This window comes from Musa acuminata, chromosome BXJ1-10 (assembly GCF_036884655.1).
Source record: "Musa acuminata AAA Group cultivar baxijiao chromosome BXJ1-10, Cavendish_Baxijiao_AAA, whole genome shotgun sequence".
In the NCBI taxonomy this organism is placed as follows: Eukaryota; Viridiplantae; Streptophyta; class Magnoliopsida; order Zingiberales; family Musaceae; genus Musa; species Musa acuminata.
Window position 1 is genome coordinate 20,886,866 of NC_088336.1, and position 14,563 is coordinate 20,901,428.

The following is a 14,563-nucleotide window of genomic DNA, read 5'->3' on the forward strand; positions in this document are numbered from 1 at the left end:
TAAGGATCATGTTACCCCAACCTCTTATTGTCTGGACTGCATCACACATTCACTGTCTCATGCACCAACCATGTGGTCAAAAGAAGTTTTTTAGATTTGACTACCTTTGTATACACCACTAGCCTTAGAAATAATTCAAACATGCACATACACAATAGTTTTGTCCATGCCAAATCAAAAGCCAAGACTTTATTGTCTTGTGTTTAATGTTCACCACCTTTGATCAGCCATCATCCAGTCTCTGCATATTGCATGATAACAAAGTTTTGCGGTTGACCAGTTAGGTCAATGTTCCACCCTGGAGCACATGCACTCCAAAGTCTTTATCTACAACCCTACTTTTTTTGTTTGTATAGGGATGGATATTGTATTGCTGCATTAGTTACCTTCAACATTGTTTATGTAACCTCTGCAAAAATATTTGTCCTCCATCAGAACAATGGCTTTTATCCAACCATTTGTCCTACAAACTGCAACTCTAATCCTATGATACTGAAACAATGTAAACCTAAAACCTAGTTTGTCCCTCTCTCTGTAACTTGTTGTGGATTCCCTACTTTATGTGGTTCAAAGAACTTTGAGTTCAAATGCATGGAGTGGAGCTAATTCTACTGGTATTCAACCAGTTCTATAGATTTCACAGCTAGTATGAGGTGTATCATATGTGCCAAGTTCCTTAGGGTTTATCTCCATGTCCTTTGTTCTCTTCTTTATGCTTTTGCACATATCTTGTTTTATTCATTCATGTAGATGAAGTTGTGAAGCAGCTTCATGCATGCATGGATGTACTCTTTTGAGTTTCTGACACATTCTTCTGATATAAAAGCATCCTTTTTTAGGGGTCCTGAATCTTCTATGTATGTATTTGTATGAGCTTAATTTTCACATGGTTATGTTAAATGTAGCCTCTTCAATTCTTCTGCATGCCATCATCATCTCTGTAAATGCTCACAATATGATACATGTGCAATGACTCCCATTCTTCACACAAACTATGCTCAAAATATGTCAAAAATTGAGTTAATTTAGGTTAAATTTTTACATAAATTAAAAAATAAATATAGAAATCATATTAGAAGTTATCTATAAAAATCAGTCAATTACATATTGAATGTATATACATATATGCAACTTTGCCTTCTAATTTCTCTTTCAAGGGTAATACTTTCTCTACGTCTTTTCCGCGCACCCGTCTTACATACCTGTCGTATATGGGACGAAGTGCTGAGTCACATGGGTCCCACATGAGGTGCGAGCCACTGGTCGAATCAAAACCAGTCAACCAATCGAGCACCGCAACAATATTTTTGTTCTTCCGGAAGGCATCGAGAAAGATCGAGGAGAGCTGGCCCTTCACGCATCGTTCAAAAGCCAAAAGGAGATCTTTCTAATAGATATTGCTCGATCCGTCGATGCCATGGAGGGATGTGAAGCCCAAGGGGGAGGCGTAGGAGGAGGAGACACGGTGGACCCTTAGAGATCCGCTGCTGTCCCTGTTCCTGACCTCGATTTCTGCGTCCATTTGGATTTGTACGACTAGGAACAGGTGCGATCAGCTATTTGACGATTGGAATGCAGGCGAACGGGGCGGAAGCGACCCCCGTAATCGGTCGAAGCGCCCCTGCGCCGTCGGACACCAGAGGGAAGCACCGGATCTCGGCGGAGGTCAAGCGATTGGAGCAAGAATCTCGATCCCTGGAAGTAAACTCCCTCTCCCTCGCTCCCTCCCTCCCTCTCTCCCTACCTATTTTTGGCCTCCAATTCCCTAGTGGAAAAGAAATATACCGAAGAAAATTAAAAGGACAGAATTTTTATCCTTTTTTAAGCGTTTTGGATAACTGCAGAGGCCTTTTGTTCCACTTTCCGTTTAAAGGTTCTTTTTGGAGTTGGGATCGGGTGACTGTGGATGTTATCCCGTGGTTCTGTGTGAGCGCACTGGAAAGATTTGATCATGGTATCTATTTTACTTCTCAAGATCATTGCTTTAGAGTTCACAATTTTGGTTAGCAAATTTGAGACCCTCGAACCAAAAGCGGTCGATTATCTGCAAACACACACGCACTGATGCAGAAAAGAATTCTAATTTTGTGCTGGTAAGACAATTTGGTTTTGTTTGATTGGAGCTCTGAACCTACATTTTGGTGATTTATTTGAATGCTGCTCTGCATTGCAATCATCATTTAATATGTAATAGTACACGAATAGGATCTTTTCTTGAAAATCTTCAGAATTGGTTAAGATGAGCTTGAAAATGAGTTCTCATGTTTTTAGTAGTATTATTTTGGTTTGATGTTCCACAAGTGCCACTGGAAGGTTGCATGTGGTTTATCAGATTTTTCTTACATGAAATGTTATGAGTGATCTATGAAGATGAGCAAACAATAGTAGTCTCCACCAAAGAAAAATAACATCAATGAATCCTTCAATTACACTTCATTACAAGGAAGGAAATGCTTATATGTGGGAATGAGTTAAATTAACCAACCTATACATTTGTAAGATATATAGTTGAGGAATCATTCAAGTCCATGATGCAATGTATGCACATTGCAGATATAAAGTTGAGGCATCAGCCACATCCATGATGTTGCTATTTATTAATCACCATTTAATTCCAAAGGGCAAGGGAATGTTATCATTAACTAAACCATATGTTATATATGTGAGATATTGCACCACAATTGACATCTATTTGATACTTGTTCATCATAATATGATGAAATTTCTTAATCATCTTTGTGCCTTACAATTAAATAATTGCTTGGAAAGTTTGCTACTACTTTTAAGCTGTCAAATGGACAAAATATGTGTTTTCCGGGTTGCTTAATTCATTCTAACCAAGCTAACCCTGTTTGTTCACCCGGTTGCTAAACTGCCTGACCTCTTGAGTGCATGCATATATGTTTTACTTGGATTTAAATTTTTTTTTTTTTTTATTTGGTCAAGTTCGGGCTAAATTTGGTTGCATGAGTTTTCAAGCTATGTTACTTTATGTTTCACCTTTATATTTTTCAGTTGACAGCAGATTGGTTCCTCCAAAGGGTTCAAATCATATTATGCTTGTTGGTCAGTTTTGTGCTAGACCTAGATGTCTTATTAGTACAATATCCTGATGAGAAGAGTAGACTTAATTGTAAGTTGTTTGCATAGATTATGCCATTGCAAAAGGAGTACAATTTTCATGGTTGAAGGCTGTTAAATCTATCTATATTTCTTCTGTTTCTCAAGTTGTTACTTCTCTCTTTTATTTCCAGTTGTGAAAATCTATTCACTGGAAGCCACCATTTTATATTAGTCTAAACTAGACAGACAAAAATTGAGGGCATCCACCTTCTTTGTATGATGTCTGGAAAGTTACCTAAATAATTTTGCACCAGTCACAAATGAAGTTACAGACTTTTATGCTGGTTTTGCCTTTTCAAACTGTTTTGAAGTTGATAGATCTCTCAGAGTCCACGGTGCGAGGAAAAACCGTTAGTTATGAAGACATCTTTAAGTTGAGCCATAATAAAGGAATCGAAAAACCCAAATGTGCTACTTCTGTGCAAATCAACTTGATGGCTTCACAAAAATTCTGCTAGTATGATTATATTTACTTGATTAGTAGTTAAATTCTCTCGAGTACCATTAGTTGTAATTGATAAACATCACTATGATGCATCTTTAGATTAGGTTACTATTCCATCCATGAACATATGTAACATAGATAGTACTACATGTCATTAGTTATATGCATGGCGGATAAAGGCTACTATGTTGAATTTACATTGGCATTATAGTCTATCAATGACACAAACTTTGCATAAAGTAGAAGAACATCTCGTCACCAGTTAGAAATTATGTTACAAGCAAATTACTTGAATACGATATGCTTGTGTTAAATGTACCAATGTTCGAATCTGATTTCGTCTAGTTTTCCAAGTTTGTGAGAACACCTGGGTCCTGTTAATGGTTTATTTCTCCCTCCATTCACCTATTTTATTCATATCGGCATTGGAATAGTCCAAAAATTCACAGAAATGCACCTTTTTCTCTTGAATGTATTTTCCTGCTTCTTAACCCTTTTACTGAAATTGATTCTGAACAGGAAGAGCTCCAACAGCTTGAGAAAACGGAGAAACTGTCTGCTGGATTGCAAGAGTATGTATGAAAATGCAATTCAAATTGAATATTGTGTAGATCATATTACTTTCTTAGTAACTGATGTCATAGTTTGATTTCCAAGCAGATTTCTGCTCAAAGTAGAGAGCATTCCAGACCCTCTACTCCCAGAGTAATCTACAAATCTATCTCTCGTATCTATGCTGAAAAAACAAGCAGTGCGTAGTGTCCAACCCTCTCTCAATATATATATATTTTATCTGCAGAACAACAGGACCTGCAAACACATCTTGGGATCGCTGGTTCGAGGGACCTCAAGATACGCAAGGTTGCAGATGCTGGATACTCTGATTCAAATTGAAAGGGGAGGTAACATGATCTTTTGTTATTTACACTGTTGACACGATATCAATGGAAGATATGTTGGAAATACAAATCTGTTTCGAGATTGAGCATTATTATGCACTTTGCAGTTTCAGAGATTTTTCCTAGAAGTGTTTGTAACATTTTTGTCTTCAGATCTCGGACCGAGTCAATTCGAACTAGACTCTTAGCCTCTTAAAGAGTCACATATTTCTCCCTGCAGTGTCGGAGTTGTCTGCCTTACCCATATTTCCTGGGTTTCAATTTTTGTGGTGCTGAATTGACAGAACAAAGATTTTCCAAGTCAGTGATGGTGTTGCCAAATGAATTACCACAATAAACATAACAATAATAATAAACTTAGCATTTTGGCAATTTTCATTTCTCATTTGGGCTGTTTAGAATTGTATAAAGTTGGTTTCTTGAGTTGAATTATTCTGGCATGCTTCATTTTAGAAGAAACTTCATCAAATTGTTATGGAATCTTAAAGATGCATCAGTATCTGTTTTCATGCAGTAGTCTTTTTTATGCCACACAACCAAGCATTGTTGCTGAAAATAATGTCTACTGAGTTTGGCCTTAAATCCATTTGAGATATCATGGTGGCTGTATGCAAGAATCCATCTGGTAAACCAGTAAGTCAACATAATATATCACCAGAGCATGCATTTTTTGGGCAAATGAGCTTGCATCAATCTCAATAACACACTATTTGAGAGGTCTGAGCAGCATGACTATGTTGTTGTGTTCAGTTTTTCATGCTTTAATTTCCCAAACATGCCACAAAGTTTAGGCCATGTGTTCTGGATGCTGATGTAACAAGATGCAAAAGTTTCTCTCTCAAAAAATAAAGAGAAGATTCCTGGCTTCATGTAGCATCAACAGAGTGAGCATTACATAGATAATACATGAATTTTGCTCAATAATTAGGATTAACATTCATGAGTTGATGTCACTGTCCATAAAGGGCATGCTGTCTGATAATATTTGGAGCACATTTCTTTGACTTCTAGTGTAGGCAGTCCATTTTAATTCTTGTCGCCAAACTAACAGCACATTTTGGAAAGTTTGCTGGCAAAGTTTAAATACTAAAATGAACTTATAAGTCATTGAGAACTCACTTTTCACTGTGCCCTGTTCTTATTTTTCTTCACCACACTGTTCTAAAGCACCAAATGATCCATAAACAATCATGCATGGACAACAAAGATGGTGTATGCAAAAGATGTTGAATGCATAACAAATAATAAAATGAAGGCATTTCAAATGCCCAAATCTGCTATTGAGGAGGTCAAATGTATGCAAGGCAGCTGTTACAATGACTTAGAAAGCTCGAGTTTAACCATATTACAAGAGATGATACAAAAGTTTTGCAAAACGTAAAAGATAATATACAAGATTCAGATTCTTAACCAAAATAAGAGATTCACAGGAGTAAGATTATGGTTTCATAATTATGTGGCAAACAGCATTAATCTTTCCAACAGATACTAGACATAACTGCTTGTAAACAGTCTAAAATCCTCCAAATAATATAACTCAGCTGAAAAAATAAATATCAGAAGCACCACAATTGCTCTTATTTCATAATTACAACAGCATTGATTCTGTTTAAAATCAGAAAATGATAAGCTATTGCAAAAAGAAGTGCATAATGCATTGAGAAAAATTTACATATATATTACAAAATGAGAATAGAAGAAATGCTTTAAAGAAACTCCAGCATTCTTGTTGGCTAATGTTATCAATTCCTTCCTTAGTAATAGATCGCAACTATGTAAATTCTAATTCTCGAGACAAGCTCTGCAGAAGGTTAGACATATACCTTAAGAACCATATGATGCTGAACAAAGAACTTAAGCAGATAATAGGTGCCTCAAGTGAAGCAAATGTTCTTCATTAGAGATATTGAGAGAGAGACGAAGATTTGTTAGTAGTGATTCCTGCTCCCAACTCAATGGACCAGAGGCATGCAAAGCTTTCACAGTAGATTGGTATGCATATAGCTCTAGTTCATGGACATTAGCAGTCAATTCATCCCCAAATTCAGTTTCGTACTCTTTTCCTCCTCCTAATGGACATGACGACATGGCATCACCCAAACTATCAAAAGCAGTATCCTCAGAGTGTTTTTTGAGGTTTTGAAAAGTATGACCTGGATACTCTTTACCACTACAACTAGCAACAGAGCATCCATTATTGTCTTCACTAACTGCCAAAGGTATCGAAGATGAATTCAAAGCATGATTGTATATATACCCCTCATCAGCATTTATCTGACGACACATAGCTAGTCTGTCTTTACTGGATTCATGGAGGAAATTTTTAGTAACATTATCTTTCGAGAAAGAAACTACTTCTACCTTTTTAGACAGTGCTCTTTTAGTCGACTTGTGAGATCTATCTGTGCTGGATTTCCTTTTCCAGCCTCTTTCCCTAACCAAATCAACAGGTGAGAAGTCACATCGGGCGTTGAGATTCCTCTTTGCAGATTTAATAGGAGAACTGCAGCCAACATCCTTTTGCTTAGATCTCCATCCAGTTGAACCTTGTTTGCCAATGACTTGACTTGAACCACAAACCAAATTTCTTGCAGTACCAGAGTTAGGTTGGATGTAATCATAGCCAAATTGCTTCCCTAAAATTTGCTGAAGGGGCAAGAACCATTAATCAGATATCTACAAAATACATCTAAAAATAGTAAAAAGTAAATCATCTGCAGTCATAAGAAGCATCAAAACAAGGAATCCCAAGTCATTTATTATTATTATTTTTCATAATTTCATAATAACTGTCTGAATTGTTCATTCCACTCATGTGATGGATGAACTTATATAAGACTCTACTTAAAAGAGTATAGCAAGACATTTCTTGAGGTCTCCAAAAAGTTACATGTTGAATAAAGCATAACATCAAATTTAAGAAAAAGAATGTTATGTTTAGTATGAAATCTAAGCATAACATAATCTGATGCAGCTTGCAGAAAGTTACAAAATAGCATAAAGCATAACAGGTGCCAAAAAAGACTACAGTTTAACAATAACCGATATACAAGTGATCAGCAACTTCTTCAATGCCATAATTGGCACTCGTACCACACATGAATTAACATTATCTTTTAGAAGTAAGCAACAATCAGTGGATCAACGTTCGTTATACACCACATAAGAGCTTTTGACTAATGACTATTATCATTTGACAAACTAGAAGAATGTTTATACATGACATGATTAATACTTTTAAGGATCACCATGAAGTTTTGCCTTCAATTTTCTTCCAGCATTAAGCAATCAAACAAGATTTTGTCCCCACCTTCTTGTGCCATACAAGCAGGAAGCTTCAAGCACATAAATAATCTATAAGAAGCTACCGACCAAGAAAATGACTGCATTACGCATTACTATGAACTGACAAGATCTAGCTAATGATTAATTAAAGCAACAAGAACCAGGAAAGTATACCTATGGTACTAAAGTAAAATTGTACTGTGAATATGAACAAGCAAGCAACAAAAAAGTCAAAGATGAAATTTTAAATGCAAACCTTGCTGAATGTAACACAATGTATATAAGGATAGTTCTTTACACATTTGTCCTGGATATTGTGCACAACATTGTGATTTAATATGGCTAGAAAACCAAAGCGAGAGGCAGCTATGGATATATGATCAGCAATAAATAGCATGACATGAAGATAATTTAATCTAAATGCCTCTCGAGAATAGAAAAGATAAGCAATACAACATATCCTATAAATTTTCCAGCACAACTTAAGAGTTGAACTCACACAAACAAACTATAGCAATTGACAAATGAAAGAAGAATCTTTCAGCAATTTCAGCATAAAACTTTGTAGCCATTTAAATTAAAACTGTAACCATAACAAAATCATACCAAAAGGACCAAGGAGACAGTTATAACAGATAAAGCAGAAAACTGGGAATGAAAAAGGAGAATGGGAAACAAAGCATCAGCCTTTTACCTTGTCAGTCATAATCCATTTGTTGCTCTGCCAAGCTTGTGGTACTCTTAGATCAGACAAACAATGTTCTTTAAGTTGGATGGAATCATAGAGTTTGATTACTACGCGATTATTTTCTAGAACTTTGACAACCTTCCCAATCGTCCAGGAACAGACATCAAGGACCTCAGCTATGTCGCCAACAACCCAATGTGCTTTGTGATTCAGTGGCGGTGGGCATGGCCTAACATCTTCCTCATGTACTGTTTCTACCACAGGCTTCTCATCGGAAGTCAGAAATAGCTCATAACTTACAGTATACTCGTATCCATGTACATATGAAATTATAGCAGGGAACCAAGAACTACACTGCTTCTCTTTTCTTCTCAAAACCTCTACCGTATTCCCTTTTTTGAACTTCATGATTCTGGTATCCTACATGCCTAACCTTTCTTGACCCTATTACAACAATCAAAAGGTGGCAACCAATAAAATCAATTATTCTGTCCAAACCTTTTGTATCTGAGGAATTTCCAGATGCAGAATGTAGGTTAAAAGCACAGTGCTCACCGATGCTTTGAGAAAGATTCTTTTCTAACCTGATGAAAAGTGCACAAAATGAATCAACTTGTCCAAGCATATCAACGTAATAAACTTTAAAAACAACAGATCTGACTACTAAATATCTATATTGGAACTCGAATCTTGGAATAAATGAAAATTAGCTGTAAGCAAGTATTTTTTTATAAGCCAAAAGAAGCTTGCAACGAGATGAACAGGAGATGTAAATCATTCTTGAAGAACTCAATTGCAAGATGACAAAACAACACATAAATAATCAATAGTTAGAAATACCAAACTCTATTCATAAAAAAGACCCCAACAAGAAACGGATGAGAAGAGGAGGAGGGCGTGAGCTAACATTTAACTACTACAAGAAACCAATACAAGTCCATCCAACAGGAAAGAAGACACCACAAAAAACTTAAAGACCACCCAATAAAAGATCTGTAGCAGCTCCCAGCATAAAATGATCGAAAAAAAAAAATCACAAACGCGAAATAAAATAAAATCACGATTTTTTCGCGAAACCAACCTTCAATTTAAGATTTTGAGAAGGGAAAAAGAACAGCGTCTCGATTCCAACCAAAAGGCACACAAAGATCGGATCTTTTGCACGTTCTTGTATGCTCAAGACCCGAAAAAGATTGAACAATATCGGAGAGAACAATCGGAGACCGACCGAAGGCAGTCGGGAACGGATTGTGATGCGTCTTTTTGGAGCCGGGTCCGCGTATTCTTGGGAAACACTGCGTGCTATTTGTTCATGAGATGGGCAGTTTTGGTCACGATCAGAAGAAAACACAAAAAAGGGGGAAAAAAAGCCTGCTTTTTATCATCTTAGGTTGTCATTATCTAATAGTTAAATTATATATCAATATAATTTTGTTTCCTCTTTTTTTCGTTATATATATATATATATATATATATTAAATAATTTTATTTATTTATTTTAAATTAATTATAGATTATCTATATAATTAACTATCTTTAATATCTCAATCCTATATTTTTAAATATTATATTAGAATTCTTATACTTATAAATATAAAATATTTAATTTTATTTCTTTACACATCGTCGATTTTGTTGATGAAAATATCATAAGATTTATCATTGGGCATGTGTTGTCTTACTTCAATTTATCATTGAGTACGTGTAGTATTTCCGTCTACAAAATCAACAAGAAAAAATATGATTAAATATTATATTTTTATAAGTATAAGATTCGTAACTTTTGAAAATGTATGAATCAGAATGCTAACGATTAAAAATGTATGAATCGAAATGCTAAAGATAATTAATTATAAGAGGTAATATATAACTAAAAGATAAATGCATATCTATCATCTTAGGGATGAATACTAATTATGTTAATTGCTGTTTTTTTAATGATATGGGTTGTTTTGGTCACAATTTAGAGTGAACCAATAAATGAAAAGAAATTTAATTTCTTTTTTATTGGATTAAGTTATCACTGTCTCGTAATTTGATCAAGAAAATGAAAAAAAAATGGATTTAATGTCCTTTTCATGGAGTACATCTTTTGGGAAAAAACGCTTTCATATTGATCCCTGTTGAACATTTTTATTGACAAGAGAATAGCAGAGTTCAAAGGCTCAAAGCAAAGTTTGCAAGATTTGATAGTTCCCTAATAGCATAAATAATTTCATAACATCATTTTTGTATTATTACATCTAGTGAAATAAAAGAAATGATATCCCATGTCCACAAGATCCATATCAAAAATAAAATCCCAAAAAGCAACAACAAAATTGCATGAGTTAAATGTATGTTGCAAATAGTTCAAATTCCAACAATGCAAGATGGAGAAACCCAACACAATCAAAATAGATAGCCATTTTCATGTGAAAGCATATCATCATCACCTTTGAATGTCACATCTGAATAGGTGGGGACATTAAGTTCCAATTGATGAATGTACCATAAAACTTCATGTTTAATGATGGCTTGAGGTACAATTCTTTTTCTTTTGTGTAACGCAACCTTTGTGCCAGATTGGGATCTGCAATGCTCCATGAACAATGGACTGTCTTTTGGTGCAAGACACTATTACTTCTTCATCAGAGTGAGCAAACTGACTCATTAACTAGGCTAAATAATTTAAATGATTCAATTGCTAGGTACAACTAATACTTTTGCTTTAACTTTCATAATGATATCATTGATCCTGAAGCATGTGTATTGATATCATAATAGGGTTGCTTGTTTGCTGCTTGGGTTATCAGATAACCTCAATATATAATCTTTTCTACAACAAGATTATCTTGATATAAAAGGCTAAGTTCCTATTTACTCACATTAATATGGGATAATTGGCAGTGAAATAGCATTTCAAAGTGAGCTTGACCCTAGGGAGCTCCAAGAAATCATGGTTATATCTCAACTTATTATCTGACAACTTCCTAACTATCCTCTGTTTTCATATCCTCTTCCCTCAGCCAAACTATTTCCACATGCCAACAATGCAATTTATGATTGAACAGAACTCTATTATTTTGGTCATCAAGACACTGCAGATGATTGTGAGAAACTACAGATAAGCTCCAAAATATAACAAGCTAGGGATTGGAAGCTTGCATAACTTCCTTCTTAAGAAACATTTATTTGCAGTTTGAAGACACAATTAACAGCAACCTTTTGCTAGCAAATAAGCGGCTTATGATCGATAGTGGAGTGACTTATCAACAGCACATGACTTTTCCTCTTGTTCTAAATTTGCACTGTGGAATATTCATTGGCTGTTGCTCTTCTGCCTGATTTCTGGAGCCATCTCTCTGAGCTCCTCTAGTGATGGAGGGCGAGGACCCTCAGGCGGATAAACCACATAAGAACGCTGCATAAAGATCATACTTAGCATGCCATTTCTGTATTGATCATAAAGAAATATTAATTCATGGTGCAATCTCGGCATGACAGTTTATGCTGATTTCACAAATTATACTTTGACTTACCAAGCTCACCTTATAATATCTTGCCATTGATTAAAAATACTTCTAAACATCATCTAAATTTAACATAATGGTCCGACCTTACTACAATACATTTCTGCTCTGAAGTATGAAACTTTCCATTGAATAACTACAACAACAATTTATTCCCTCTACTACTTCAGTGATATAAAATTTGATCATATAAACTATCCAAGCACAATTGAGAATTTGGCACTCATTCCCAACTCAAAATAAAGTTTATGTTCCCAACAATGAGTTGAGAAAAGTACGATTAATTCTTAGCTTAATGAAATCCAAAAATCACAAAATCAACATTTAGTAGGTCATAGAAATCTGTATCAACAGACAGAATCAGATTCCATTCAGAGATGGAGTTATGATTTAAAAATCAATAACAAGTCAATTTCATAAAATTCAACAATTTGGGACAGGATATGCAATCATGCCAACTTCTTGTATGCTGCCACATATAGTACCTTCAACTAGAGAAGACAAGGAAAAGTACTCAAAAAGTCTAAGAGAATAGTGAAAGACAAGGAAAAAAGAACATAAATAATCCAAAAATTAGTCTTGATTTTGAATCTAAGAACGTATAAAAATACTCAAAAATTTATGAGAATGGTGCACGCTTCAAGTAATTGTAGAAAAGCATAGCTGGAAGAAAATGTCATGGCAAGGGTTCATAGTTTTTTAGCTCAAATGATTTCGACTGAAAAATGTGTAAGACAACTAGCTTTGGGGCGAGGTCATGATGATGGGGCAATTTACCCTCACCTCATGACCCTAACACCCTGCACTCGATTCACTCCAATCGGGGATTCAGCGATTAAGGTGCGGGTTAAGGAACCTGCTTGAGTCCAAATCCCTCACACCCTATACCTCTTCTTTCCCATTTCTGCTTGGTTCTAAAAAAAGTGTCTTTCTTTTCCTTCTCTCGAAATCTAAAACGTCTCTTTGATTTAAAACCCTAACAAAGTCGAAAGCAAAACCCTTCTTTATGATTGTACGGGTTGCTACGAAGGACCAAGCGTCGAGAGGGAGAGGGGGATTCCGAGGTCCGTGAACTTAATCAGGTTATGACTATATCATAAACAATTCAAATTGGAACGATGAAGTAAGAGGAGGAAGGAGAATGGAAAAAAGAGCGTACGAAGCCCATGAGCTTGTAGAGGGTGGTTTTCGAGTCTGTGGCGATGGCGAAGGTGACGGCCGCGGGGACTGTCAGGTACGCCGCGAACTTGCCAAGCTCCAACAGCCACCCACCCGATGCCCCCAACGATGACATCTCGATCCCTCTCCTTCCCTCTTCCCATGACCCTTCTTCCCCTCTCTTCTCCTTGTATCCGTCACGGTGAGCGGCATTCCACGTCCACCTCGCTTCGAGAGTCGTGCACGGTCCAATGTCGCTTTAAGATTCGTGCTGGGACATATCGATTCTAGCCAACTGGCACTATCCTCGTTGGACGAATGAATCACCCGTGAAAGGATATCGAGAATGATGTCATCTATCAGAGACTCCATCACTTGGCTCCACAAGTGTTGGTCCCACGCTAAGATGCCACGACACCCTTTGAATGTTTCATCGGTGGGCCCACCCACCCCTCCCTTGGATCATGATAACATTCGACCCATATATCACATAGGAACTGTACAATTCCATGTATCATATATACATACATACACCATTATTCGTCATTCCAAAGCCATGATAAAACATTGGCAACAAACTTTGCATCCTAATCATTATGCATGTGGAATGATGAGGGGGCCATGATGGTAGGGTAGTCATGATGCTACCCTCACCTCACCTATCCACACGCATAGTTTTCATCTCACCCAACTTGGCTTCTACTGAGCCCCACATCCACATCCATATCTGTTACCCTTCGTTCCACATGTTCTCGTTAGGTCGTCTTGTCACGTATAAATGAACTTAAATAGAAACAAATAATTATATCATATCATCTCAAATTACACAATGAAATAAACACATGTAAAGTTACAGAATGATTCAAACCAGAAATCAACGATTCTTCGAGAAAGACTTTGGCAGAGTGCACGATTTACACGTGGGAAGACTCACCGGCGCAGTCATTCTTTCTCCCTCCGGTTCTCCAGTGAGATGGTGTGTGAGAGAGAGAGAGAGAATGTGGGGCCTCTCTTGTCCCCCCTGTGACGGCCAATGGGAATAAACGCTCACGTGTCATCTTCAAATTGGATTTAGTGGTGGGACCATTTTGCCTTTAAGTGCCGCGTACGCAATCTCATAAAATCAGTCATTTATAATATATATAAATGTGTGTATATAACATAAAGGAAATATCTATCATCACAAAAATTCCATCCTTATCCAATTAGAGTTTTCACATATACATCCTTTCTATGCACCCTTATAAATTTCGATTTAACATATGTGGCTATCCATAAAATACATCCCTTTCATTAATATTCATCATGAAAATTCAGATAATTATGACTATATTTATTTAAAATAAACATATACATAAGTATATAGAGTATCTCTAATATTTTTAAAAGGAATATAATTAAGCATACTGATACAAATATGCAGGTTTTAAATATTATAAATATATATATAAAT

General features: G+C 36.0%; 2 protein-coding genes across 6 annotated transcripts; one reads left to right on the forward strand and one right to left on the reverse strand.

The window, feature by feature from the left end:
- Positions 1-1,311: 1,311 nt before the first annotated feature.
- On the forward strand, positions 1,312-4,686 carry LOC135595437 (guanine nucleotide-binding protein subunit gamma 1-like). The gene is made up of 4 exons (XM_065086335.1): positions 1,312-1,701; positions 4,088-4,140; positions 4,229-4,273; positions 4,368-4,686. Exons 1-4 carry the CDS (start codon positions 1,573-1,575, stop codon positions 4,450-4,452), a joined length of 312 nt encoding a protein of 103 aa, XP_064942407.1. The 5' UTR covers positions 1,312-1,572; the 3' UTR covers positions 4,453-4,686.
- Positions 4,606-9,776, reverse strand: LOC104000372 (uncharacterized). 5 transcript variants are annotated; one of them, XM_065086332.1, is made up of 4 exons: positions 9,522-9,772; positions 8,447-9,024; positions 6,291-7,113; positions 4,606-4,739 (listed from the first exon to the last, which is right to left on the reverse strand). In XM_065086332.1, the coding sequence occupies exons 2-3, from the start codon at positions 8,846-8,848 to the stop codon at positions 6,322-6,324; spliced, it is 1,194 nt and encodes a 397-aa protein (XP_064942404.1). In that variant the 5' UTR covers positions 8,849-9,024; positions 9,522-9,772; the 3' UTR covers positions 4,606-4,739; positions 6,291-6,321. The 5 variants fall into 5 exon arrangements, 4 of the variants coding, with proteins under 4 accessions (XP_064942404.1, XP_018674945.2, XP_064942405.1 ...); XR_010480377.1 differs by having other exon boundaries at positions 4,607-4,739; positions 6,829-7,113; XM_018819400.2 differs by lacking the exon at positions 4,606-4,739 and having other exon boundaries at positions 6,010-7,113; positions 8,447-8,884; positions 8,996-9,024.
- Positions 9,777-14,563: the final 4,787 nt, after the last annotated feature.